General features: G+C 40.8%; 2 protein-coding genes and 3 long non-coding RNA genes across 12 annotated transcripts in view; all 5 read right to left on the bottom strand.

Moving 5' to 3' along the window:
• The window catches only part of BRD4 (bromodomain containing 4), a 153,860-nt gene extending 145,446 nt beyond the window's left edge, over positions 1–8,414 (bottom strand). The window contains exons 1-2 of one of the 2 annotated variants that reach the window (XM_085046118.1): positions 8,263–8,414; positions 1,007–1,085 (exon numbers count right to left, since the gene is read on the bottom strand). The gene's annotated coding sequence lies outside the window, so the exon portion shown is untranslated. The remainder of the gene's footprint in view (positions 1–1,006; positions 1,086–8,262) is intronic. The other variant, XM_085046117.1, reaches the window with a different exon arrangement.
• LOC146422684 (uncharacterized) lies at positions 2,694–5,350 on the bottom strand. Of its 7 annotated transcripts, none has more exons than XR_014847911.1 (4): positions 4,983–5,350; positions 4,757–4,856; positions 3,835–4,450; positions 2,694–3,008 (listed from the first exon to the last, which is right to left on the bottom strand). It is a non-coding gene; the product is annotated as an uncharacterized LOC146422684 (long non-coding RNA). The 7 variants fall into 7 exon arrangements; XR_014847907.1 differs by lacking the exon at positions 2,694–3,008 and adding an exon at positions 3,065–3,085 and having other exon boundaries at positions 3,667–4,450; XR_014847909.1 differs by lacking the exon at positions 2,694–3,008 and adding an exon at positions 4,603–4,630 and having other exon boundaries at positions 3,435–4,450; positions 4,754–4,856.
• On the bottom strand, positions 5,429–7,645 carry LOC146422683 (uncharacterized). Its single transcript, XR_014848052.1, has 3 exons — positions 7,230–7,645; positions 6,824–7,107; positions 5,429–6,134 (listed from the first exon to the last, which is right to left on the bottom strand). It is a non-coding gene; the product is annotated as an uncharacterized LOC146422683 (long non-coding RNA).
• Positions 8,415–11,159: 2,745 nt separating the features above from the next.
• The window catches only part of LOC146422680 (A-kinase anchor protein 8-like), a 33,200-nt gene continuing 17,989 nt past the window's right edge, over positions 11,160–26,370 (bottom strand). The window contains exons 10-15 of the mRNA XM_085045785.1: positions 24,543–24,684; positions 22,179–22,272; positions 20,887–21,017; positions 19,426–19,521; positions 11,565–12,245; positions 11,160–11,375 (exon numbers count right to left, since the gene is read on the bottom strand). Of these exons, the coding sequence (XP_084901911.1) occupies positions 11,580–12,245; positions 19,426–19,521; positions 20,887–21,017; positions 22,179–22,272; positions 24,543–24,684 (1,129 nt within the window). The 3' untranslated portion in view covers positions 11,160–11,375; positions 11,565–11,579. The remainder of the gene's footprint in view (positions 11,376–11,564; positions 12,246–19,425; positions 19,522–20,886; positions 21,018–22,178; positions 22,273–24,542; positions 24,685–26,370) is intronic.
• On the bottom strand, positions 13,750–15,333 carry LOC146422681 (uncharacterized). The gene is made up of 3 exons (XR_014847913.1): positions 15,298–15,333; positions 14,199–14,307; positions 13,750–13,944 (listed from the first exon to the last, which is right to left on the bottom strand). It is a non-coding gene; the product is annotated as an uncharacterized LOC146422681 (long non-coding RNA).

Below are 26,370 nucleotides of genomic sequence, written 5' to 3'. Positions count from 1 at the left end.
TTTTTTCTCCCATTTTGCCCAGGTTCTTTTCTATTTTTCTTCCCAGTTTTCTTCCCGTTTTTCCCATTTTGTTCTCCTTTTTTCCCCCATTTTTCTTCCCGTTTTTCACCGTTTTTTCCTCCTTTTATTTTTTTTTCTTTTTCCCATTTTTATCTCTGGTTTTCCCTGGTTTTTCCCATTTTACCTGTTTTTCCCCCATTTTCCCAAGTTTCTCCTGTTTTTTTCCCCATTTCTCTCCTGTTTATCCCAAATTTTTTCCCACTTTTTCCATTTTTTTTCCATTTTTTTTCCCTTGTTTTTCCTGGGATTTTTTCCACATTATTCTCCTGTTTTTCCCATTTTTCTCCCCATTTTTCTTCCTGTTTTTCCCAGTTTTTTCCCCTTTTTTCCCAATTTTTTCCCATTTTTTTCTCCCCATTTTTCTCCTGATTTTCTCTGGTTTTTTCCCATTTTCCTAAGATTTTTCCCCCATTTTTCCCCTATTTTTTCTAGTCTTTTCCTGGTTTTTTTCCCCCATTTTTCTCCAGTTTTTCTTAGTTTTCTCCTCATTTTTTTCCTTTTTTCTCCTATTTTTCTCAATTTTTTCCCCTTTTTTCCCAACTTTTTCCCTCCATTTTTCTCAGTTTTTTCCCCCATTTTTCTCCTATTTTTCTCAATTTTTTCCCAATTTTTCTCCTGTTTTTCTCAGTTTTTTTCCCGTTTTTCTAAGGTTTTTCCCAGTTTTTTCCACATTTTCCCAAGTTTTTCCCCACATTTTTCCCAATTTTTTTTCCCCATTTCCTCCCCTTTTTTCCCTGGTTTTCCCAGTTTTTTCCCCACCCTGAAAAATTAAGCAAAAAATGGGAAATGTGGGGAAAAAATGAGGGAAAATAGGAAAAAAAGAGGGAAAATTCCAAACTCAACTCATCCCAACTATTCCAAATTCCTTGATTCCCCAAAAACCCAATTTCTGCTCCCAAAATTTTCATTTTTATGGGGAAAAAAAGGAGAATTTTGGGGGATTTACCTGAATTCCAAACAGCCCTTGCAGGTTTGGCTCCTTCAGCCTCTGACCTTCATTTTCCAAACTCCCTTTGGAAAAAGCTCTGGAAAAAGAGAAAAAAATTCCATCAAAATTCCCAATTCTGACACCAAAATCCTCAATTTCAGCCTCAATATTCCCAATTCTGACCCTAAAATCTCAATTTCAGTGCAAAATCCTCAATTTCAGCCTCGAAATTCTCAATTTCAGCCCCGAAATTCCCAATTTCAGCCCCAAAATCCCCCAATTTCAGCCCCAAAATCCCCCAATTTCAGCCCCAAAATCCCCCAATTTCAGCCCCAAAATCCCCCAATTTCAGCCCCAAAATCCCCCAATTTCAGCCCCAAAATTCCCCAATTTCAGCCCCAAAATTCCCCAATTTCAGCCCCAAAATTCCCCAATTTCAGCCCCAAAATTCCCAATTTCAGCCCCAAAATTCCCATTTGCAGCCCCAAAATCCCTCAATTTCAGCCTCAAAATTCCCAATCCTGATGCTAAAATGATCCTTAAATGACCCAAAATTTTGGGAAATGATCCTCAAAATTTGGGAAATAATCTTTAAAGATCCCAAAATTTGGGGAATTATCTCTAAATAACATCAAATTTCAGGAATTTATCCTTAATTCATCCCAAAACTTCGGGAAATTATCCTCAAATGACCCCAAAATTTTGGGAAATGAAGTTTTCCAAATCCAAATTCCCAGGAAATCCTGAGATCTTTAAATAACCCCAAAAATTTGGGAAATAATTCTTAAATATCCCCAAAATTTTAGGAAATAATCCCTAAAAACCCCCAAACTTTAGGAAATAATCTTTAAATTTTGGGAATGATCATCAAAGAACCTAAAATTTGGGAAATGATCCTTAAAATTCCCCAAAATTTGGGGAAATGATCCTTAAATTTCCCCAAAATTTGGGAAAATGATCCTTAAAATTCCCCAAAATTTCAGAAAATGATCCTTAAATTTCCCCAAAATTTCAAAAAATGATCCTTAAATTTCCCCAAAATTTCAGAAAATGATACTCAAACCACCCAAAACTTTCGGAAATCAACAAATAATCCCAAAACTTTGGAAAACAAGAACCAAAAAGCCCCAAAACTTTAGGAAATGATACTCCAAAGTCCCAAAATTTGGATAAATCCCAAAACTTTAGCACGTGATGCTCAAACAGCCCCAAAATTGGATAAATGACACCAAAAAATCCCAAAATTTCCACCAAAAATCCACAAACATCCCTAAAAAGTTGCCAAGTGATGCCCAAACTTCCCAAAATTGAACAAGTGATGCCCAAATCACCCCAAAATTTGATAAACAAAACTCAAACCACCCCAAAATTTGATAAACAAAACTCAAACCATCCCAAACTTTGGCAAATGATACTCAAAAGTCCCAAAATATCCTCAAACCAACCCAAAATTTCAGCAGATGATGCTCAAATCACCCCAAATTCTGACAAATGATGCCCAAAAGTCCCAAAAGTACTCAAATCACCCCAAAATCTGACAAATTAAGCTCAAAAGTCCCCAAACTTTGATAAACAAACCCCAAATCACCCCAAAATTGGACAAACAAAACTCAAACCCCAAAACTTCAGCAAATGATACTCCAAAGTCCCAAAACATTTTCAAATCACCCCAAGATTTCTGCAGACAATGCCCAAATCACCCCAAATCTGACAAACGATGCCCAAAAATCCCCAAACTTTGATAAATAAACCCCAAACCACCCCAAAATTTGACAAATGAAACTCAAATCACCCCAAAACTTTGACAAACAAAACTCAAATCACCCCAAAACTTTGACAAATAAAACTCAAATCACCCCAAAACTTTGTCAAACGATACCCAAAAGTCCCAAAAGTTTGACAGGTGAAACTCAAACCACCCCAAGAGTTGATAAACAAAACTCAAACCATCCTAAATTTTGATAAACAAAACTCAAACCATCCCAAAACTTTGACAAACGAAACTCAAACGACCCCAAAACTTTGGCAAATGAAACTCCAAAGTCCCAAAATCTGAGAGACGAAGCTCAAAAGTCCCCAAAACATTGATAAATGAAACTCAAATCACCCCAAGAGTTGATAAACAAAACTCAAATCACCCCAAAATCTGACAAATGAAGCTCAAAACTCCCCAAAATGCAGATGAAACTCAAATCACCTCAAGAGTTGACAAACAAATCCCAAACCATCCTAAATTTTGATAAACAAATCCCAAACCATCCTAAATTTTGATAAACAAACCCCAAACCATCCCAAAACTTCAGGAAATTATCCCCAAACCCCAAAATTTTGGGAAACAACAATCAAACAGCCCCAAAAATTGAGAGGTGATGTTCAAAACACCCAAAACTTTGACAAATGATGTTCAAAAGTCCCCAAACTTTGACAAACAACAAACCATCCCAAATTGGACAAATGACACTCAGAATTGCCACAACTTTCACAAAACATCCTCAAACCACCCCAGAATTGGGCAGATGAAACTCAAACCACCCAAAAATCTGACAAATGAAACTCAACAGTCCTAAAACTTTAACAAACAAAACTCAAATCACCCCAAACTTTGACAAGTGAAACTCAAACAACCCCAAAACCTGACAGATGAAGCTCAAAAGTCCCAAAACTTTTGATAAACAAACCCCAAATCATCCCAAACTTTGACAAATGAAGCTCAAAAGTCCCAATATTTGACAAGTGAAGCTCAAACCACCTCAAAATTTTGGCTAATGAAGCTCAAAAGTCCCAAAACTTTGACAGATGAAGCTCAAACCCCAAAATCCAACAAGTGATGCTCAAAACACCCCAACCTTTGGCAAATGATGCTCGAAAGTCCCAAAACTTTGATAAACAAACCCCAAACCATCCCAAAAACTGACAAATGAAGCTCAAAAGTCCCAAAACTTTGACAGATGAAACTCAAATCACCCCAAAATCTGACAAATGAAGCTCAAAAGTCCCAAAACTTTGATAAACAAAACTCAAATCACCCCAAAAATCAAAAAATGAAACTCAAACGACCCCAAAACTTTGGCAAACGATGTTCAAAAGTCCCAAAAGTTTGATAAACAAACCCTAAACCACCCCAAAATCTGACAAAGGATGCTCAACAGTCCCAAAACTTTGATAAACAAAACTCAAACCACCCCAAAAACCGACAAATGAAACTCAAACCACCTAAAACTTTGGCAAATGATGCTCAAAAGTCCCAAAACATTGACAAATGAAGCTCAAAAGTCCCCAAAACTTTGATAAACAAACCCTAAACCACCCCAAAATTTAACAAATGATGCTCAACAGTCCCAAAACTTTGATAAACAAAACTCAAACCATCCCAAAATCTGACAAATGAAGCTCAAAAATCCCAAAACTTTAATAAACAAAACTCAAATCACCCCAAAAACCGACAAATGAAACTCAAACCACCTAAAACTTTGGCAAATGAAGCTCGAAAGTCCCAAAACATTGACAAATGAAGCTCGAAAGTCCCCAAACTTTGATAAACCCTAAACCACCCCAAAATTTAACAAATTATGAAGCTCAAGTCCCAAAAGTTTGATAAACAAACCCCAAACCACCCCAAAAATTGACAAATGAAGCTCAAAACTCCCAAAACTTTGACAAATGAAACTCAAATCACCCCAAAATCTGACAAATGAAGCTCAAAACTCCCCAAAACTTTGATAAACAAAACTCAAATCACCACAAAAATCGAAAAATGAAACAAACCACCCCAAAACTTTGGCAAATGATGTTCAAAAGTCCCAAAACTTTGATAAACAAACCCTAAACCACCCCAAAATCTGACAGATGAAGCTCAAAAGTCCCAAAACTTTTGATAAACAAACTCAAATCACCCCAAAATCTGACAGATGAAGCTCAAAAGTCCCAAAAGTTTGACAGATGAAACTCAAATCACCCCAAAATTTAACAAACGAAGCTCAAAACTCCCCAAAACTTTGATAAACAAAACTCAAACCACCCCAAAATTTAACAAATGAAACTCAAATCACCCCAAAACCTCACAAATGATGCTCAAAACTCCCCAAAACTTTGATAAACAAACCCCAAACCACCCCAAAAATCGACAAGCCAACCCCAAACCACCCCAAAACTTCAGGAAATAATCCCCAAAACCCCAAAATTTTCCCAAACCTCCCAAAAAACCCCAAAGCCAAATCCCCCCGAGCTCCTGCAGCCCCACCCAGAGCAGCTCGGCTCATTAAGAAGACCTAATTAGCAGCTAATTAACGCCTTTTGAGGTTGGCATCTGAGGGATAACGGGATTTTTCCTGGGAAAATCAGCCTGGGGAGGGCGAGGAGGGAAAATTCTGGGAATTTTGGGAGAATTCCAGGGAAAATTGGGAAAATTCCAGGGAAAATTGGGAAGGATTTGGGGAAGTTTTGCAGATTTGGGGAATGAAATGCAAGGTGGTGGATGGATTGTCACTGGAAAAATGTGGGAATTGCCTCAGGTGAGAAATTCCCATCCCAAAAATATCCAGGAATTCCTTCAGGTTAGAAATTCCCATCCCAAAATATCCAGGAATTCCCTCAGGTTAGAAATTCCCATCCCAAAATATCCAGGAATTCCCTCAGGTGAGAAATTCCCATCCCAAAATATCCAAGAATTCCTTCAGGTTAGAAATTCCCATCCCAAAATATCCAGGAATTCCCTCAGGCTCCCAATTCCTGCCTCAATACCGTGGGAATTCCCTCAGGCTCTGAATTTCCATCCCAAAAAACCACTGGAGTTCCCTCAGGATTTCCTTTCCCACCCCAAAACCGTGGGAATTCCCTCAGGATCCTAATTCCCATCCCAAAACTTCAGGAATTCCCTCAGACTCTCCATTCCCATCCCAAAATATCCAGGAATTCCCTCAGGCTACCAATTCCCACCTCAAAACTTTGGGAATTCCCTCAGACTCCCAATTCCCATCCCAAAACATCCAGGAATTCCTTCAGCATTCAATTCCCAACCCAAAAAAATCGGGAATTCCGTCAAGCTCTCCATTCCCATCCCAAAACATTCAGGAATTCCCTCAGGATTCCCTTTCCCATCCCAAAATAACTGGGAATTCCCTCAGGCTCTTAATTCCCACCTCAAAACCTTGAGAATTCCCTCAGGCTCCCCATTTCTGTCCCAAAACATTCAGGAATTCCCTCAAGCTCTCCATTCCCATCCCAAAAAATTCAGGAATTCTTTCAGCATTCACTTCCCAACCCAAAAAAATCAGGAATTCCCTCAGGTTCTCCATTCCCATACCAAAACCGTGGGAATTCCCTCAGGATTCCAATTCCCATCCCAAAAAAACATTGGAGTTCCCTCAGGATTCCCTTTCCCATCCCAAAACAACTGGGAATTCCCTCAGCCTCCAAATTCCCATCCCGAAACTTTCAGGAATTCCTTCAGCATTCATTTCCCATCCCAAAACATTTAGGAATTCTCTCAACGTTCTCTTCCTATCCAAAACATTTAGGAATTCCCTCAATATCCCTTTTCCATCCTCAAAAAAAAAAAAAAAAGAAGGGAATTCCCTCAGGCTCTTCATTCCATCCCAAAAAACCTCCTGGAATTCCCTCAGTATTTCTTTCCTATCCAAAAAACACCCAGGAATTCCCTCAGCCTTCCCTTCTTATCCCAAAAAAACCTGGGAATTCCCTCAGGCTCTCCATTCCTATCCCAAACTAACAAGAAATTCCCTCAGTATTCCATTCCTTTCCCCAAAAAAATGGGAATTCCCTTCCTATCCCAAAAAACCCGGCAATCCCCTCAGCCTTCCCTTCCTATCCCAAAACCTTGGGAATTCCCTCAGGCTTCCAACTGCCATTCCAAAACATTCAGGAATTCCCTCAGCATTCCCTTCCCATCCCAAAATAACCAGGAATTCCCTCAGGTTAGAAATTCCCACCTCAAAACCTTGGGAATTCCCTCAGGCTCTCCATTCCCATCCCAAACCATTCAGGAATTCCCACGGCATTTCCTTCCTATCAGAAACATTTAGGAATTCCCTCAGTATTCCTTTGCCATCCCAAGAAAAACAGGGAATTCCCTCAGGCTCTCCATTCCCATCCCAAAATACCTGGGAATTCCTTCAGGCTCACAATTCCCATCCCAAAACATTCAGCAATTCCCTCAGCTTTCCCTTCCTACCCAAAACGTTTAGGAATTCCCTCAGTATTTCCTTCCTATCCCCAAAAAAACTCAGGAATTCCCTCGGCATTCCCTTCCTATCCAAAACATTTAGGAATTACCTCAGCCATCCCTTCCCTTATTCTAAAAAAACCGGGAATTCCCTCAGTGTTCCCTTCCTATCCCCAAAAAACCGGGAATTCCCTCAGGCTCTCCATTCCCATCCCAAAATAACCAGGAATCCCCTCAGCTTTCCCCTTCCTATCCCAAAATCCCAGCAATTCCCTCAGTATTCCCTTCCCATCCCAAAAAACCCCAGGAATTCCCTCAGGATCTCCATTCCCATCCCAAAAAACGTGGCAATTCCCTCAGTATTCCGTTCCCATCCCAAAATAACCGGGAATTCCCTCAGTATTCCCTTCCCATCCCAAAAACCAGGAATTCCCTCAGGCTCTCCATTCTTATCCCAAAATCCCGGCACTTCCCTAAGCCTTGCCTTAAAAAAACCGGGAATTCCCTCAGTATTCCCTTCCTATCCCAAAATCCCGGCAATCCCCTCAGTGTTCCCTTCCCATCCCAAAAAATCCGGCAATTCCCTCAGGCTCTCCATTCCCATCCCAAAATATCTGGGAATTCCCTCCCCATCCCAAAACCGCGGCAATTCCCTCAGCGTTCCCTCCCCATCCCCAAAAAACATTTAGGAATCCCCTCAGCCTTCCCTTCCCACCTCACAACCCCGCTGCAATCGCCCGGCTCTCCCCCAGCCCGAATCCCTGAGGCAAACCCGAACCCTTCCCGCATCGCCCCCGCCGAGCTTCCCACCCTCACCGTCCCCAAACCCGCGGAAATCCCGGGGAAGGTCAGCACCGCGCAGCCGGCAGCCCTGAGGGACACCGAGGCTCAAACCCTGCCAGCGGCGAGTTATCCGGTCACCCTCAGCGAGTTCTCCCCTCACGGCCGAGGCTCGGCGGGGCGGCAGCGGCCTGGGCCTGCCGGGGGCGGGCTGGGCCCGAGCGGGGCCGGCCTCCCTCCAACCCACCGCCGCCGCTCCGCCCGCCCCTCCCGGCCCCGCGGACAGCCCCGGTGACCCGCCGGGCTCACTCACCGCGGGCCGGGCCGGGCCGGGCCGGCGCTGCCGCCGCGCAGAGCCTCCGCCGCTTCCTCCCGCTCCGCGACAAAATGGCGGCGGCAGGAAGTGCCCCCGCGCGCCGGCCCCGCCCCGCGCTACGCCAATTGCGTACTGCCGCCCCGCCCCGCCCCGCGCTACGCTAACGGCGTAAGGCGGCGCTGCGCTCAGCGCTACGCTAACGGCGTAAGGCGGGACGGAGTTACGCGAACGGCGTAGCGCGGCGCCGCACGGAGGTTACGCAAACGGCGTAGCGCAGCGGGGCGGGCGGGGCCGCGCTACGCTACCGGCGTAACCCCGGGCCGGAGGGCGCTCCGCCGCCCGCCCGCGCTACCGGAGCCTCCCGCGCTGCCGGACGGGAGGGGACAGGCGGCACAGCGGCGCGCCCCGCGAGGCGGAGAGCTGCCCGTCAGCGCCGCTCCGCCCGCCGCTCCGCTCCCCGCCCCGCCGGTGCTGGCGCAGCGGCCGCGCCGCGCCGTACGCAGTTGGCGTAGCCCTCCCGACGCAGCGGCCGCATTACGCAATGCGGGTTACGCCGGCGGGGCGACGTAAGCGGCGCTGTGAATCGCGGAGCCCCGCGGAGCCCCCGGCCGGGCCGCTCCCCGCTCGCTCCCCTCACGCTCGGCCCGCGCTGCCCTCAGCCCCGCCGCTAGCCCGGCTCGGCTCCGCTCCGCTCGGCTCGGTTCGGCGCTTACCTGAGCGGCTCGGGCCGGGCCGGGCTCGCCGCCCTCCCTCCTCCCTCCCTCCCGGCGGGCCGGGGCGGCGGCGGGGCGGAGAGGAGAGGAGGAGGAGGAGGAGGAGGAGGAGGAGGGAGGGGAGGGGGAGCGGCAGCGGCTCGGGGCAGCGGCGCCGCACTGACCTCACCGCGCTGCGCCTGACGTCACGGCGCTGCGGCCCGAGCCACGCCCACCGCCGGGTGACGTCATCGGGGAGAGCGGGAGGGGGGAGGGGAGAGGGTTGGGGACAGGTGGGGACACCGGGAGGGACACTAGCAGGGTTTGGGGACATTTGGGGACCTTTGGGGACAGTTGGGGACATCGGGGGGGTTTGGGGGGCTTTGGGGACCTTTGGGGACAGTTGGGGGCTTTTGGGGACAGTTGGGGACATCGGGAGGGACACCGGGAGGGTTTTGGGGACATTTGGGGGGATTTGGGGACATCTGGGGACATTTGGGGACATCGGCAGGGACACTGGCAGGGTTTGGGGACACCGGGGGACATCTGGGGACACCGGGAGGGTTTTGGGGACATTTGGAGGGATTTGGGGACATCTGGGGACATTTGGGGACATCGGGAGGGACACCGGAAGGGTTTGGGGACACCGGGGGACATTTGGGGACATCGGGGGGGACACCGGAGGTGACACCGGGGGGGGGTTTGGGGACATCGGAAAGGGTTTGGGGACATCTAGGGACCTTTGGGGACATTTGGGGGATTTGGGGACAGTTGGGGACACCGGAGGGGTTTGGGGACATTTTGGGGTTTGGGGATATTGGGAGGGTTTGGGGACATTGGGGACATTTTTGGGGTTTGGGGACATTTTTGGGGTTTGGGGACATCGGGAGGGACACCGGAGGTGACACTAGGAGGGGCTTGGGGACATTAGGGACACCGGGAGGGGACAGCGAAGGGTCCCAGGGGGGTCCTGGGGTGACATCGGGAGGGTTTGGGGACATTTGGGGACACTGGAGGGGTTTGGGGCCATCGGGGCTTTGGGGACATTTGGGGACATCGAGGGGATTTGGGGACATTTTTGGGGTTTGGGGACATTTTTGGGCTCCCAGGGGACATTCTCGGAGTCCTTGGGGACACTTTTGAGGCTCCTGGGGACATTTTTGGGGTCCTGGGGGCACTTTGGGGACATTTTTTGGGGTCCCAGGAGGTCTTTAGGGCCACTTGGGGACACTTTGGGGTGTCCTGGGGACATCTGGGGACATTTTTTGAGGTCACAGGGGACATTTGGGGACATTTTTGGGCTCCTGGAGGGTCTTGGGGACATTTTTGGGGACATTTAGGGACATTTTGGGGACATTTGGGGACATTTTTAGGGTCCTGGAGGGTCTTGGGGACATTTAGGGACATCCTGGGGGATGTTGGGGACATTTTCGGGGACAATTTGGGGATTTTTTGGGGACATTTTTGGCCATTTGGTGTCCCAGGGGGATCTTGGGGACATTTTTGGGGATCTTTGGGTCATTTTTGGGTTCTTTGGGGACATTTGGGGACATTTTTGGGTCATTTGGGAACAATTTTGGGACATTTGGGGACATTTTTGGGTCTCAGGAGAATTTTTGGGGTAATTTTTGGGTTCCCAGGGGATTTTTGGGTCATTTGGGGACAATTTTGGGGACATTTGGGGACAATTTGGGATCGATGACGTCACCAGCTCTCCCCTCCCAAAATTCCAGGGAAATTTGGGATCATTTTGGGGAGAAAAATCCTAAAAATTCCCATTTTTTTCCATTCTGGGAGGAAATTTGGGGTGAAAAAAGAGGATTTTGGGCAGAAAAATAAAAGAGAAAAATCAGGATTTCTTGGATTTTCAGCTTTTTGGAAAATCCTCCAAAAATTAAAAAAATTTAGGGAATTTTTTAGGAATTTTTAAGGGAAAAAGATTTAAAAAAAGATTAAAAATTTTGCTCGAAAAAAGAATTTTTTTAGGGAAAAAAAATCCATTGAATTCCCTAAAAAATTCCCTAAAAAATTCCCAAAAATTCCCTTTTTGGGACGAAAATATTCCTTAAAAATTTTCAATTCCAACCCCAAATTTTTATGGGAAAAAGGGGAAAAAATTAGGAAAAATTCCATTTTTTTGGGGTGGAAAAAACCAAAAAATTTTCCCTAAAATTGAGGATTTTTGGGAAAAAAATTAGCAAATCCATGAAATCACCAAAATCTGATTGGATTTTATTGGATTTTCCCAAACTTTCCCAGTTTTTTCCAAACTTTTTTCCCAAATTTTTTTTTTTTCCATCTTTTCGGAGATTTTTTTTTTTTTCCTTCCTGAAATTTCCTCCAAATCCAGAAAATTCCTCATTTTTTTGGGATTGGAAAAAAAAAATCCTGAAATTCCAACTCCTCGATTTCTTCATCCTGAAAAAAAAAATTAAAAAAAAAAAACCACAAATAAGAAAAAAAATTAATTAAAAAAATTCCTCTTAATGAGATTAATTAATTTAAATCAAATCCTGAATCAATTTTTATTTCTTTAATCCCAAAATTACCAGTTTGGGGATGAAAAAAATTCCATAAAAATCTGAATTTTATGGATCAAAACTTTACCTTTCCTGGGAATTTTCACATCTCTTCCTCCTTTTCCTCCTTTTTTTCCTCAATTTCCTCCTTTTTTTCCTCTTTTTCCTCCTTTTCTTCCTCCTCTTTCCCCTCAGTTCCGTTTTGGGAGGAAATCCCTGAATTTTGGGAATTTCCCATCGGATTTTCCGCATTTTTTTCCAGATTTTCTGCATTTTTTCCCAGATTTTCAGTGTTTTTTTCCATTTTTTCCACATTTTTTTCCGATTTTTCCACCTTTTTTCCCACATTTTCTGCATCCATTTCAGGATTTTCTTCATTTCCTTCACGGTTTTCCTCAGGAATTTTGGGATTTTCTGCGTTTTTTTCAGGAATTTCAGGATTTTCCTCATTTTTTCCAGGAATTTCCTCGTTTTTTCCGGGAATTTCCTCATTTTTTTGGGGATTTTCCTCATTTTTTTGGGGATTTTCCTCATTTTTTTGGGGATTTTCTGCCTCCTCCTCGTCGTCCTGCAGGAATGGAGGCATCAGAAGAGGTTTTTTTGGCTCCAAATCTCCCAAGGATTTCAGGAATTCCTCGTTTTGGGAGAAATTTTGGGAATTTTCCGGTTTTTCCGTCGATTCCGAGATTTCCTGGGATTTTTCTTCTCCTTTTTCTTGGGATTCTTCACCTTCCTGCTCTGGAGTTTCGTCTGTGAAAGGATCTTCTCCCTAGGGGAAAAGGGAAAATTGGGGAGTTTGGGGGAAAATTGGGGAGTTTGGGGGAAAATTGGGAATTTTTGGGGAGAAAATTGGGAATTTTTGGGGAGAAAATTGGGGATTTTGGGGAGAAAATGGGAATTTTGGGGAGAAAATTGGGGATTTTGGGGAGAAAATGGGAATTTTGGGGAGAAAATGGGAATTTTTGGGGTGGAAATGGGAATTCTGGGAATTTTTTTGGGGTGGAAATGGGAATTTTTGGAATTTTTTTGGAAGATGGGAATTTTTTTGGGGTGGAAATATGGGGATTTTTGGAGATTTTTCAGGGAAAAAGGGGGATTTTGGGGAGAAAAGGAATTTTTGGGGGAAAGATCAGGAATTTGGGAATTTTTGGGGGAAAGATTGGGAATTTTGGGGGGAAAAATCAGGAATTTTGGGAAAAGGGAATTTTGGGGGGAAAAATGGGGATTTTGGGAGAAGAAATGGGAATTTTGGGATTTTTTTGGGGGAAAGAATGGCAATATTTGGGAAAAAATGGGAATTTTGGAGAATTTTTAGGGGGAAATGGGAATTGTTTTGGAAAAAATGGGCATTTAGGGATTTTTGGGAGGAAGAAATGGGAATTTGAGAATTTTTGAGGTGGAAATGGGAATTTTTTTGGGAAAAAAAGGGAATTCTTTGGGGAAAAATGGGAATTTTTTGGGAGAAAATGGGAATATTTGGGATGGATGGGAAACCAGGAACTTTTGGGGGATAAAAAAAGAATTTTTTTGGGAAAATGGGGATTTTTTGGAGGAAAAAAAAAAGGGAATTTTTGGGGAATTTGGGAATTTCTGGGAGGATATTTTACTCCCAGAATTCCCAAGTTTTTGGGATTTTTTTGGGGGATTTTGGTGGAAAAATCAGGAGCTCAGTCCTGGAATCCTCGGGAATTTCCAGGAATTGTCCCAAAATCTCTGGGAATTGTCCCAGAATTGTCCCAAAACCTCTGGAATTATTCCCAAATTAACAGGAATTGTTCCTAAATCAATGGGAATTATTCCCAAATCTCTGGGAATCTCCAGAATTCTCCCAAAATCTCCAGGAATTGTCCCAAAACCAACAGGAATTGTCCCAAAATCTCTGGGAATCTCCAGGAATTGTCCCAAAATCAATGGGATTTCTCCCAAAATCTCTGGGAATTACCCGAAAATCGCTGGGAATCATCCCAAAATCCATGGGAATTGTTTCTAAATCTCCAAAATTCTCCCAAAATCTCTGGGAATTGTTCCCAAATCTCCAGGAATTCTCCCGAAATCCATGGGATTTCTCCCAGAATCTCCTTTTTCCTTGGATTCAAATCCCAGGATCCAAATCCCGTTTTTTTCCAGGATCCAAAGTCCTTTTTGGGATCCAAATCCCATTTTTTGGGATCTCAAGTCCTTTTTCCTTCAATTCAATGTCCATTTCCTGGCATCAAACATCCCTTTTCCCCCAGGATTTTAGGATTTCTTCCCAGGATCCAAAGTCCTTTTTTTGGGATCCAAAATCCCATTTTTCCCAGGATCCAAAGTCCTTTCTTCCCAGGACAGAAATCCCATTTTTTCAGGATCCAAATCCCTTCTTTTGGGATCAAAATCCCTTTATTCCTCGGACTGAATGTCCTTTTTCATTGGACTCAAAATCCCTACTTTTTTGGGATCCAAATCCCATTTTTCCAGGATCCAAAGTCCTTTTTTTGGAATCCAAATCCCATTTTTTCTCACACTCAACGTCCATTTTTTGGGATCCAACATCCTTTTCTCCTCACACTCCACAGCTGATTTCCCAGGATCCAAAATCCCATTTTCCCAGGAATTTTTCTGGGATCCAAATCCCTTCCTTTGGGATCCAAATCCCATTTTTCATGGACCTCAGCTCCTTCTTCCCAGGACCCAAAATCCCGAATTTTCCAGGACCCAAATCCCTTTTTTCCTTGGACTCAACATCCTTTTTCCCGGGATCCAAATCCCATTTCTTCCCAGGATCCAACATCCTTTTCCCTGGGATAGAAATCCCATTTTTTCAGGATCCAAATCCCTTTTTTCCCGTTTTTCTGGGATCCAAATCCCATTTTCCTGGACTTTTCCCAAGTCCCTTTTCCCTGGACTCCTGGTCCATTTTTCTGGGATCCAAAGTCCCTTTTTTTGGGATCCAAATCCCAACTTTTCCATGGATTTCGGGATCCAAATCCCAACTTTTTAATGGATTTTGGGATCCAAATCCCAATTTTTCCATGGATTTTGGGATCCAAATCCCAATTTTTCCATGGATTTTGGGATCCAAATCCCAATTTTTTAATGGATTTTGGGATCCAAATCCCAATTTTTCCATGGATTTTGGGATCCAAATCCCAATTTTTTAATGGATTTTGGGATCCAAATCCCAATTTTTTAATGGATTTTGGGATCCAATTCCCACCTTTTCCATGTTTTTTTGGGATCCAAATCCCACCTTCCCATGATTTTGGATTTCTAGGGAACCAAATCCCAATATAATTTGATTTTTGGGATCCAAGACCTGTTTTCCCCATTCTGGAAAACCTTGGGATCTCATTCCCCATTCCCAAATTTTGGGTTTCTTCCCAGGATCCAAGTCCCATTTTCCCGGGATTTTTGGGATCCAAATCCCATTCTTTGGGATCCAAGCCCCTCTTCCCGGGACTCACCGTCCCTCCTTTTCCCCCTGGGATCAAAGTCCCTTTTTTTTGGGATCCAAATCCCATTTTTCCAGGATCCAAAAAGTCCTTTTTCCCAGGATGCAAATCCCATTTTTCCCCAGGACCTCGGGTCCAAATCCACAACTTCCTTTTTTGGGATCCAAATCCCATTTTCCAATTTTTCCAGGATCCAAATCCCATTTTCATGGACTTTCCCTGGGATCCAAATCCCTTTTTTGGGATCCAAATCCCATTTTTCCAGGATCCAAATCCCTTTTCCCAAGGACCTCAGGCCCATCCCAGAATCCAAACTCCTTTTCCAGGATTTTTTCTGGGATCCAAATCCCTTTTTCCTCTGGGATCCAAATCCCATTTTTCCCCTAGGACCTCAGGTCCTTCTTCCTGGGATCCAACGGCCTTTTTTGGGATCCAAATCCCATTTTCCTGTTTCCCCAGGATCCAACGTCCTTTTTCCGGGATGCAAATCCCATTTTTCCCGTTTTTCTGGGATCCAAATCCCATTTTTCCGGGATCCAACTCCCTTCTTCTCCCAGGACCTCAGGTCCTTCTTCCCAGAATCCAAAGTCCTTTTTTCCTTGGACTCAACGTCCGTTTTTCCCAGGATCCAAATCCATTTTTCCAGGATCCAAATCCCTTTTTTCTGGGATCAAAATCCCATTTTTTCCCAGAATCCAAAGTCCTTTTTCCAGGATCCAAAGTCCTTTTTTTCTGGGAACAAAGTCCCATTTTCCCCAGGATTTCCAGGTTTCTTCCTGGGATCCAAATCCCGTTTTTTGGGATCCAAAATCCCATTTTTCCCAGGATCCAAAAAGTCCTTTTTCCCAGGATGCAAATCCCATTTTTCCCCAGGACCTCAGGTCCTTCTTCCTGGGATCAACGTCCTTTTTTGGGATCCAAATCCCATTTTCCCATTTTTCCAGGATCCAAGTCCCATTTTCCTGGACTTTTCCCTGGGATCCAAGTCCCTTTTTTGGGATCCAAATCCCATTTTTCCAGGATCCAAAGTCTCTTTTTCCCAGGACCTCAGGTCCTTCTTCCCAGAATCCAAACTCCTTTTCCAGGATTTTTTCTGGGATCCAAATCCCTTTTTCCTTTGGGATCCAAATCCCATTTTCCCCCAGGACCTCAGGTCCTTCTTCCTGGGATCCAACGGCCTTTTTTGGGATCCAAATCCCTTTTCTCCCATTTTTCCGGGATCCAAATCCCATTTTCCTGTTTCCCCAGGATCCAACGTCCTTTTTCCGGGATGCAAATCCCTTTTTCCCCATTTTTCCAGGATCCAAATCCCATTTTCCTGGGATCCAACTCCCTTCTTCTCCCAGGACCTCAGGTCCTTCTTCCCAGAATCCAAAGTCCTTTTTTCCTTGGACTCAACGTCCGTTTTTCCCAGGATCCAAATCCATTTTTCCAGGATCCAAATCCCTTTTTTCTGGGATCAAAATCCCATTTTTTCCCAGAATCCAAAGTCCTTTTTCCAGGATCCAAAGTCCTTTTTTTCCGGGAACAAAGTCCCATTTTCCCCAGGATTTCCAGGTTTCTTCCTGGGATCCAAATCCCTTTTTTTGGGATCCAAATCCCGTTTCTCCCAGGATCCAAAGTCCTTTTTCCTTGGACTCACCGTCCATTCTTTTGGGATCCAAAATCCCATTTTTCCCCAGGATCCAAAGTCCTCTCTTCCCGGGATAGAAATCCCATTTTTCCAGGACAGAAATCCCATTTTTCCGGGAACAAAGTCCCATTTTCCCCAGGATTTTAGGGTTTCTTCCTGGGATCCAAATCCCATTTTTCTGGGAAATAAATCCCTTTTCCTCCCAGGATCCAAAGTCCTTTCTTTGGGATCAAAATCCCATTTTTCCCAGGATCCAACATCCTTTCTTCCCGGGATAGAAATCCCATTTTTCTGGGATCAAATCCCATTTTTTGGGATCCAAATCCCTTTATTCCTCGGACTCAAAATCCCATTTTTTCTGGGATCCAAATCCCATTTTCTCCCCAGGATCCAAAGTCCTTTTTTTGGGATCCAAATCCCATTTTTCCCAAGATTTAGGGTTTCTTCCTGGGATCCAAAATCCCATTTTTCCGGGATGGAAATCCCATTTTTCCCAGGATCCAAAGTCCTTTTTTTTGGGATCAAAATCCCATTTTTTTGGGATCAAAATCCCATTTTTCTGGGATCAAAATCCCATTTTTTTGGGATCAAAACCCATTTTTTTTGGGATCAAAATCCCATTTTTTTTGGGATCAAAATCCCTTTTTTTTTGGGATCAAAGTCCCTTTTTTTTGGGATCAAAGTCCCATTTTTCTGGGATCAAATCCCATTTTTTGGGATCAAAATCCCTTTTTTCCCAAGATTTAGGGAAAAAATTCCCAAAACCCTCAACATTGGGCGAGAAAAACGACGAAAAACCAGAAAAAACCTCCAAATTGTTTTGGGATTTTTTTGGGATTTTTTTGGGATTTGGCTCTGGATGAAGTTGAGATTCCAACAAGGAGGAAAAATTGGGAAAAAATTCCCCAAAACCCCCAGGAATGGCGAAGGAAGGAAAAACCTCTGAGATTGGGAGAGAAAAACAACCAAAAAATGGGAAAAATCTGAATTTTCCTGGAATTTTTCCTGGATTTTTCCTGGAATTTTCCGGGATTTGGCTCTGGGTGATGCTGAGATTCCAAAGAGATCAAAAATTGGGAAAAATTCCCCAAAAATTCCAACGTCAAGGAAGAAAAACAGAAGAAAAACAGCAAAAAACCACTAAAAAATCTGAATTTTCCAGGAATTTTCCCCCATTTTTTCTGGGATTTTTCCAGGATTTTTCCTGGATTTTTTTCCAGGATGGGGAAAGAGAACATTGAGATACCAAAGAGACAGAAAAGCGTGAAAAATTTGAGAAAAACAGTGAAAAAACAGCAAAAAACCAGTGAAAATCCGCAAAAAACTCGGAATTTTCCTGGAATTTTCCTGGATTTTTTCCGGAATTTTTTCCAGAATTTTCCCAGAATTTTCCAGGATATTTCCAGGATGGGAAAGAGGATCCTAAGATACCAAAAAGAACAAAAATTGGGAAAAAAAACTCCCAAAAACCCCCAAAATCCAACGAAAAACCAGCGAAAAACCTCAAAAAACTCCAAATTTTCCCGGAATTTTTTCCAGGATTTTTCTGGGAATGGGGAAAGGGAAGGTGAGATCCCAGAGAAGAGAAAAATCGGGAAAAAATTCCCAAAAAACCCTTGAAATGGAGTGAGAAAAACACTGAAAAAAGGACAAAAAACCCTAAAAAACTCCAAATTTCCCGAAATTTTCCTGGAATTTTTCCGGAATTTTTCCAGAATTTTCCTGGGATATTTCAGGAAATGGGAAGGAAAACAATGAGATTCCAAGGAGAGAAAAAATCGAGAAAAATTCCCCAAAACCCCAAAATTTGACCAAGAAAAACATCCAAAAAAAGAGAGAAAAAAAGAGTAAAAAAGCAGAAAAAAGTGGGAATTTTCCCAGAATTTTTCTGGAATTTTTCCCTGGAATTTTCCCAGGATATTTCAGGGAAGGGGAAAGAAAACAAGGAAATCCCAACTAGAGAAAAAATCAGGAAAAATTCCCAAAAACCCCAAAATTTGACCGAGAAAAACACCAAAAAAAGGAGAAAAAAAGAGTAAAAAAGCAGAAAAAATTGGGAATTTTCATGGAACTTTTCCCAGAATTTTTCCAGGATATTTCAGGAAAAGAGAAAGAAAAACAATTAATTGATTCCAATGAGACAAAAAATCGGGAAAAATTCCCAAAAAAACCCAAAAGTTGACTGAGAAAAACACCAAAAAAAGGGCAAAAAACCAGTAAAGAAGCAGAAAAAAAAGGGATTTTTCCCAGATTTTTCCAGAATTCTTCCAGGATATTTCAGGAAATGGGAAGGAAAACAATGAGATTCTGATGACAGAAAAAAAAATTGGGAAAAATTCCCTAAAAACCCAAAAGTTGACCAAGAAAAACACCAAAAAAAGGGAGAAAAAAAGAGTAAAAAAGCAGAAAAAAGTGGGAATTTTCCTGGAATTTTTCCAGGAATTTTTCCAGGATTTTTCCTGGAATTTTCCCAGGATATTTCAGGGAAGGGGAAAGAAAACAAGGAAATCCCAACTAGAGAAAAAATCGGGAAAAATTCCCAAAAAACCCAAAATTTGACTGAGAAAAACACCAAAAAAAGGGCGAAAAACCAGTAGAAAAGCAGAAAAAAGTGGGAATTTTCCTGGAATTTTCCCAGAATTTTCCTGGGATATTTCAGGAAATGGGAAGGAAAACGATGAGATTCCAACAAGAGAAAAAATCAGGAAAAATTCCATAAAAACCCAAAAATCCAACAAGAAAAACACCAAAAAATGGCAAAAAACCAGTAAAAAAAGCAGGAAAAAAAGTGAATTTTTCCCAAATTTTCCCATAACTTTTGGGGTTTTTTTGGGAATGGGAATTGGGGAATTTGGGATTTTGGGAATTGGGAATTCCAGAGTTACCTGCAGGTATTTTTCCAGCATTTTGACGATGTGTTTGTTGTTCAGAACACTTTTGGCCACGTGGAGACTTGTCTTCTTGAACTGCTCTGCTGCCAGCTGGAATTGGGGAAAAATTGGGATAAATCCTGGGAAAAATCCGGGAATTCCTCCCAAAAATATTGGGGAGAATTCCAAGGATTCACCAAAAAAAAATTGGGGTGAATTGTGGAATTTTATCCCAAAATAATCTGAATAAATGGCAAGAAATTCGAAAAAAAATGGGAATAAATTCCAAAAATTCTCCCCCAAAAATTGGGATAAATTCCGGGAATTCCTCCCAGAAATATTGGGGAAGAATCCTGGGAATTCTCAAAAAAAATTGGGGTGAATTTTGGGATTTTATCCCCCAAAAATTGGGATAAATAGCAAGAATTTAAAAAAAAAATTGGGATAAAACTCAGGAATTCCTCCCAAAAAATTGGGATAAATTCTGGGAATTCTTCCCAGAAATATTGGGGAGAATTCCAAGGATTCACCAAAAAAAAAATTGGGAAGTTTAGCCTGAAAAAATTGGGATAAATCCTGGGATTTGTACCCAGAAAATTCCCCAAAAACTCCCAAAAACTCCCCCAAAATTAAAAAAACCCAAAAAATCCTGAAAAATTCCCAGAAAATCCCAAAAATCCCCAAAAATTCTCAGAAAATCCCTAAAAGTCCCAAAAAATTACCAAAAAATCCCTCAAAACCAAAAAAACCCAAAAAAACCCCGAAAATTCCCAAAAATCCCCAAATTCCCAAAAAAATCCCAAATTTCCCCCAAATTTTCCGAAAATCTCTTGAAAAAAACCCCAAAATTCCCACAAAACCCAAAAAATTTCCCCAAAATTCCCAAAAAATCCCCCAAAATTTCCCCAAAAAATCCCCCAAAAAAAAAAACCCCAAAAATTCAAAAAAACCCCAAAAATCCCCAAAATTTCCCCAAATTCCAAAATTAAAAAACCCCCAAAATCCCTAAAATTCCCAAAATTTTCCCCAAAAAATCCCAAAATTCCCCTAAAAATCCAAAAAAAATCCCCAAAAATTTCCCCAAAAATCCCAAAAAAACCTCAAAAAACCCTAAAATTCCCAGAAAATTCCCCAAATTTCCCCAAAATTCCCAAAAAATCCCAAATTTCCCAAAAATTCTCTCAAAAAAACCCCAAATTTCCACAAAATCCCCAAAATTTCCCCAAAAATCCCCAAATTCCCCAAAAATCCCAAATTTTCCCCAAATTTCCCAAAAATTCTCTCAAAAAACCCCCAAAATTCCCAGAAAATTCCCAAAATTTTCCTCAAATTTCCAAAAACTTCTCTCAAAAAAAACCCCCAAAATCCCCAAAATTTCCCCCAAATTCCCCAAAAATCCCAAATTTTCCCAAAAATTTCCCAAAAACTTTTCTCAAAAAACCCCAAAATTCCCAGAAAATTCCCCAAATTTCTCACCCTCCTGTTCCTGTCGTGCTGAGGAGATCTGAGATGTCTCTGCAGGAGGTGATTCTGGGCTGGGATCAGCATGTCACACGCCTGGCAGTGAGCAGCCTCGATCCGCTGGAAAAAGTGCTCCTGGCCGATCCCTGGAGGGCACAATTCCCAAAAAATTCCCAAAAAATTCCATGGATTTAGTAATTTCCATTAAAAACATTGAATTGACCCCGAAATCCCCACCCTAAAGGGTTAAATCTGCTTGAAAAGGGTGAATTTGACCCCAAAAAATGAGGATTTGGCTGGAAAAAGTGCTCCTGGCTGATCCCTGCAGGGCACAATTCCCAAAAAATTCCCAAAAAATTCCCTGGAAAATCCAGTAATTTAGTGATTTCCATTAAAAACATTGAATCGACCCCAAAATCCCCACCCTAAAGGGTTAAATCTGTCCAAATTTGACCCAAAAATGAAGATTTGTCCTCAATCCGCTGGAAAAAGTGCTCCTGGCTGATCCCTGGAGAGCAGAATTCCCAAAAAATTCCATGGAAAATCCAATAATTTACTTATTTCCCATAAAAACATGGAATTGACCCAAAAATTCTCACCCTAAAGGGTTAAATCTGCTTCAAAAAGGTGAATTTGACCCCAAAAAATGAGGATTTGGCTGGAAAAAGTGCTCCTGGCCGATCCCTGAATCCCAAAAATCCCAAAGAATTCCATGGAAATTCCGTGGATTTCATGGATTTGAAGAATACACTGAATGGACCCCAAAATTCCCATTTTAAAAGGTTAAAATCTGATAAATTTTCCTATTTTTTCCCTAAAAAAATCCCATTTTTCTCTCCTTTTCTTTCTGCTTTCTCTGATCTTAAAATCATCCCAAAATCACCCTAAATGACCCAAAAATGACCCCAAAATCATCCAAAAATCACCCCAAAATAACCCTAAAAATCATCCCAAAAATTCCACCCAAAATTCACTTTTTTTCCCCAAAAATTGGCTTTTTTTCCTCCCAAAAAATCCAATTTTTCCACCCAAAAATTGCGATTTTTCCACCCAAAAAATCCAATTTTCCCCCTAAAAAAAATCCTATTTTTCCCCCTTTTCTTTCTGCTTTCTCTGATCTCAAAATCATCCAAAAATCCCCCAAAATTCACTTTTCCCCCCAAAAACCCCCCAAAACCACCCCCCAAAAATCCTATTTTTTCCCTCAAAAAAATCCCATTTTTCTCTCCTTTTTCTTTCTGCTTTCTCTGATCTCCAAATTATCCCAAAATTTCCCAAAAATTCCCAAAATTTCCCGGAATTCTGACCTTTGAAGGGATCAGGTCTCTGTTTGTTTCCTTCCTTCTCTGTCATCTCCTGACGACGTTTCTCGATTTTCCTGTTCCTGTTCACAATGTATTCCTGGAAAAAACGGGAAAATCCATGGAAAATTCCAGGAATTCTTGGGGAAAATGAGGAGTTTGGGGTTTTGGGGAAAAATCCTGAATTTCCAGCTTGAAAATCCTGAAAAATTCTGAATTTTCACCCTGAAAATCCTCAAAAATCTTGAATTTTGACTCTCAAATTCCTAAAAAATTCTGAATTTCCACCCTGAAAATCCAGATGGAAAAACCAGAAATTTCTTCCTGGAAAAAATGGGAAAATCCATGGAATTCCTGCAGGAAATTCCCAGAAAATTCCCAGAAAATTCCTGGAATTCTCGGGGAAAATGAGGAGTTTGGGGTTTTGGGGAAAAATAAAGAAACACCCTGAAAAAAAACCCCAAAAAATCCTGAAAAAAAATCTAAGAAAAATTCCTGAAAAATTAAAAAAAAAAAAAAATCCTGAAAAAATAATGGAAGAAATTCCTAAAAAATCAGAAAAAAAAGTCCTGAAAAAATTATGGAAAAAATTCCCGAAAAATCAGAAAAAATTGGAAAAAAATTCGAAAAAAAATTGAAAAAATTCAAAAAGAATCCACAAAAAATCCTAAAAAATTGTTAAAAATCGCCCCAAAAAATCGGAAAAAAATCCTCAAAAATCCCCAATTTCTCCCCCAACCTCCCAAACCCCCCAGGAATTCCCAGAATTCCCAAACCTGCAGGAATCCACAGTTTTATCCGGTAACTTCATTCCAATGTAGGAAAAAATCCTCCCAAAAATCCCAAAAAATCCTGAGAAAAAAATCCCCAAATTCCTGAAAAATAACAAAAAAACTGAATTTTTTTTCTGAAAAATCAAAAAACAAACCCCAAAAAGCAGGAAAAATATTTGAGAAAAATTCCTGAAAAATAAAAAAAAATCCTGAAAAAAGAATGAAAAAAAAATTCCGAAAAATCAAAAAAAAATTTTTTAAAAAATCCGAAAAAAATCGAAAAAATCCAGAAAAAAATTCAAAAAAAAAATTTGAAAAAATCCCCAAAAAACCCAAATTTTCCCCCAACCTCCCCAACCCCCCAGGAATTCCCAAAATTCCCAAACCTGCAGGAATTCCACAGTTTGATCCGGTAACTTCATTCCAATGTAGGAAAAAATCCTCCCAAAAAATCCCCAAAAATCCTGAGAAAAAAATCCTCAAATTCCTAAAAAATTAGTAAAAAATCCTAGAAAAAAAATTTTTATTCCTAAAAAATCAAAATCTAAATCCCCAAAAAATCATGAAAAATTGAGAAAAAATTTTAAAGGCTCCTGAAAAAATAATGAAAAAATTCCTGAAAAATTGAAAAAAATCAGAAAATTCGGGGAAAAAAAAATTGAAAAAAAATCAGAAAAAAAATCGAAAAAAATTAGAAAAAATCTCCAAAAAAATCCCAAAAAATCCCCCAAAATCCCCATTTTCTCTCCCAACCTCCCCAACCCCCCAGGAATTCCCGAAATTCCCAAACCTGCAGGAATTCTACAGTTTTATCTGGTAGCTTTGTCCCAATGTAGGAAAAACCTGGAAAATCCAGGAAAAAAATTCCCAAAAAGTTCTGAGAAAAAAATCCTCAAATTCCTAAAAAATTACTAAAAAATCCTAGAAAAAAAATTTTTATGCCTAAAAAATCAAACTAAATCCCCAAAATCATGAAAAATTCGAAAAATTTTAAAATCCCACGAAAAAATAATGAAAAAATTCCTGAAAATTGAAAAAAAAATCAAGAGAAAAAAATTCAGAAAAAATCGAAAAGAATCACAAAAAAATTGAAAAAAAATTGAAAAAAATCCCAAAAAATCCCAAATTTTTCCCCAAACCTCCCCAACCCTCCAGGAATTCCGGAAATTGCCAAACCTGCAGGAATTCCACAGTTTGATCCGGTAGCTTTGTCCCAATGTAGGAAAAACCTGGAAAATCCAGGAAAAAAATTCCCAAAAAATCCTGAAAAAAAATCCTCAAATTCCTAAAAAGGAAATTAGTAAAAAATCCTAGAAAAAAATTTTTATTCTAAAAAATCAAATCTAAATCCCCAAAAAATCATGAAAAAGTTCGAGAAAAATTTTTTTAAAAATCCTGAAAAATCAGGAAAAAATTCCTGAAAAATTGAAAAAAAAATCAGAAAAATTCAGAAAAAAATCCAAAAAAATCACAAAAAATTGAAAAAATTGAAAAAAAAATTGAAAAAAAATTCCAAAAATCCCTAAAAATCCCAAAAAAATCCCCAATTTCTCCCCCAACCTCCCCAACCCCCCAGGAATTCCGGAAATTCCCAAACCTGCAGGAATTCCACAGTTTTATCCGGTAGCTTTGTCCCGATGTAGCGCAGAGTTTCCCTGTGGAATTTGCTCTGCAGATGTCTCTGGATTTCCTCCTCCTCGAAACTCCGGAATTTGCAGATGGAGCAGGCGAACTGGATCCTGGAAAAACCAGAAATTTGGGAATTTTGGGGGAAAAAATGGGAAAAATTAGGAAATTTTGAGAAAAAAATGTGAAAAAATGGTGAAATTCCGTGAAAATTTGATCCCAAAATCCCCCAAAAATCCCAAAATTCTCATCCCAAAAGCAGAGAAAATTTCTGAATCTGAAGTGGATCCTGGAAAAACGGGAAATTTGGGAATTCTGGTTTAAAAAAAATGGGAAAAATCCTGAAATTCCACAAAATTTTGAGCAAAAAACATTAAAAAATTGGGAAATTCCTTAAAAATTTGACCTCAAAACCCCCAAAATCCCAAAATTCTTATCCTAAAAGCAGAGAAAATTTCTGAATTTGAGGTGGATCCTGGAAAATTGGGAAATTTGGGGGAAAAAATGGGAAATTCAGGAAATTTTGAGAAAAAAATGTGAAAAAATGGTGAAATTCCTTCAAAATTTGACCCAAAAATCCCAAAAAATTGCAAAATTCTCATCCTAAAAGCAGAGAAAATTTCAAATCTTAACTGGATCCTGGAAAAACAGGAAATTTGGGAATTTTGGGGGAAAAACTGGGAAATATCCTGAAATTCCACGAAATTCTGAGTAAAAAACATGAAAAAACTGTGAAATTCCTTAAAAATTTGACCCCAAAACCCCCAAAAAATTGCAAATTTCATCCTAAAAGGAGAGAAAGTTGCTAAATCTGAAGTGGATCCTGGAAAAACGGGAAATTTGGGAATTTTGGGGGAAAAAAATGGAAAATTCTGTGAAATTCTGAGCAAAAAATGTGAAAAAACGGCAAAATTCCTTAAAAATTTCACCCCAAAACAAAAAAAAAATGCAAAATTCTGATTCTTAAAGCAAAGAAAATATCTAAATTTAAACTGGATCCTGGAAAAACGGGAAATTTGGGAATTTTGGGTGAAAAAAGAGGAAAAATTAGGAAATTCCACAAAATTCTGACTTTAAAACCTGAAAAAATTGGGAAATTCCCCCAAATTCCTAAAATTTCCCTGAAAAATTCCTGAAAATTCCCCAAAATTCCCCCAAAATTCAGAAAAATTCCCCAAAAATTACAAAAAAATCCCCCCAAATTCTCCAAAATTCCCAAAAAAATCCCAGAAAGTCTCAAAAATTCCAAGAAAAATCCCAAAAATTCCCCCCAAAATCCCAGAGAATTCAGAAAAATTCCCAAAAAATTCCAAAAATAAAACAAATTCCCTGAAAATTCCCAAAAAATCCCCAAAATCCCCTGAAATTCCCAGAAAATTCAGAAAAAATCCTCAAAAATTCTCCAAAAATCCAAAAAATTCCTCAAAAATTCCAAAATTCCAAAAAATCCCAAAAAATTCCCACAAAATACCAAAAATTCAAAAATACAAAAATCCCTAAAATTCTCCAAAATCTCAAAAACCTAAAAATTCTCAAAATACCAAAAAAATTCACCTCAAAAATACCAGAAAAATTCAAAAAAAATTCCCAAAAATTCCAAAATCCCAAAAAATTCCCAAAAAAATCCCCAATATTCCCAAAATTCCCAAAATTAAAATTCCCAGAAAATTCCTAATGATCCCAGAAATTACACAAAAATTCTCCAAAATTCCAAAAAAATCCCAAAAAATTCTCCAAAACTCCCCCAAAAAACTCCTTGAAATTCCCAAAAATTCCCCCTAAAATCCCAGAAAATTCCG

This window comes from Lichenostomus cassidix, unplaced genomic scaffold, assembly GCF_008360975.1.
Source record: "Lichenostomus cassidix isolate B80296 unplaced genomic scaffold, HeHo_3.0 HiC_scaffold_39, whole genome shotgun sequence".
In the NCBI taxonomy this organism is placed as follows: domain Eukaryota; kingdom Metazoa; phylum Chordata; class Aves; order Passeriformes; family Meliphagidae; genus Lichenostomus; species Lichenostomus cassidix.
The sequence above is the reverse complement of the archived record's forward strand: the minus strand, read 5'-3'. Positions and strand labels throughout refer to the sequence as shown.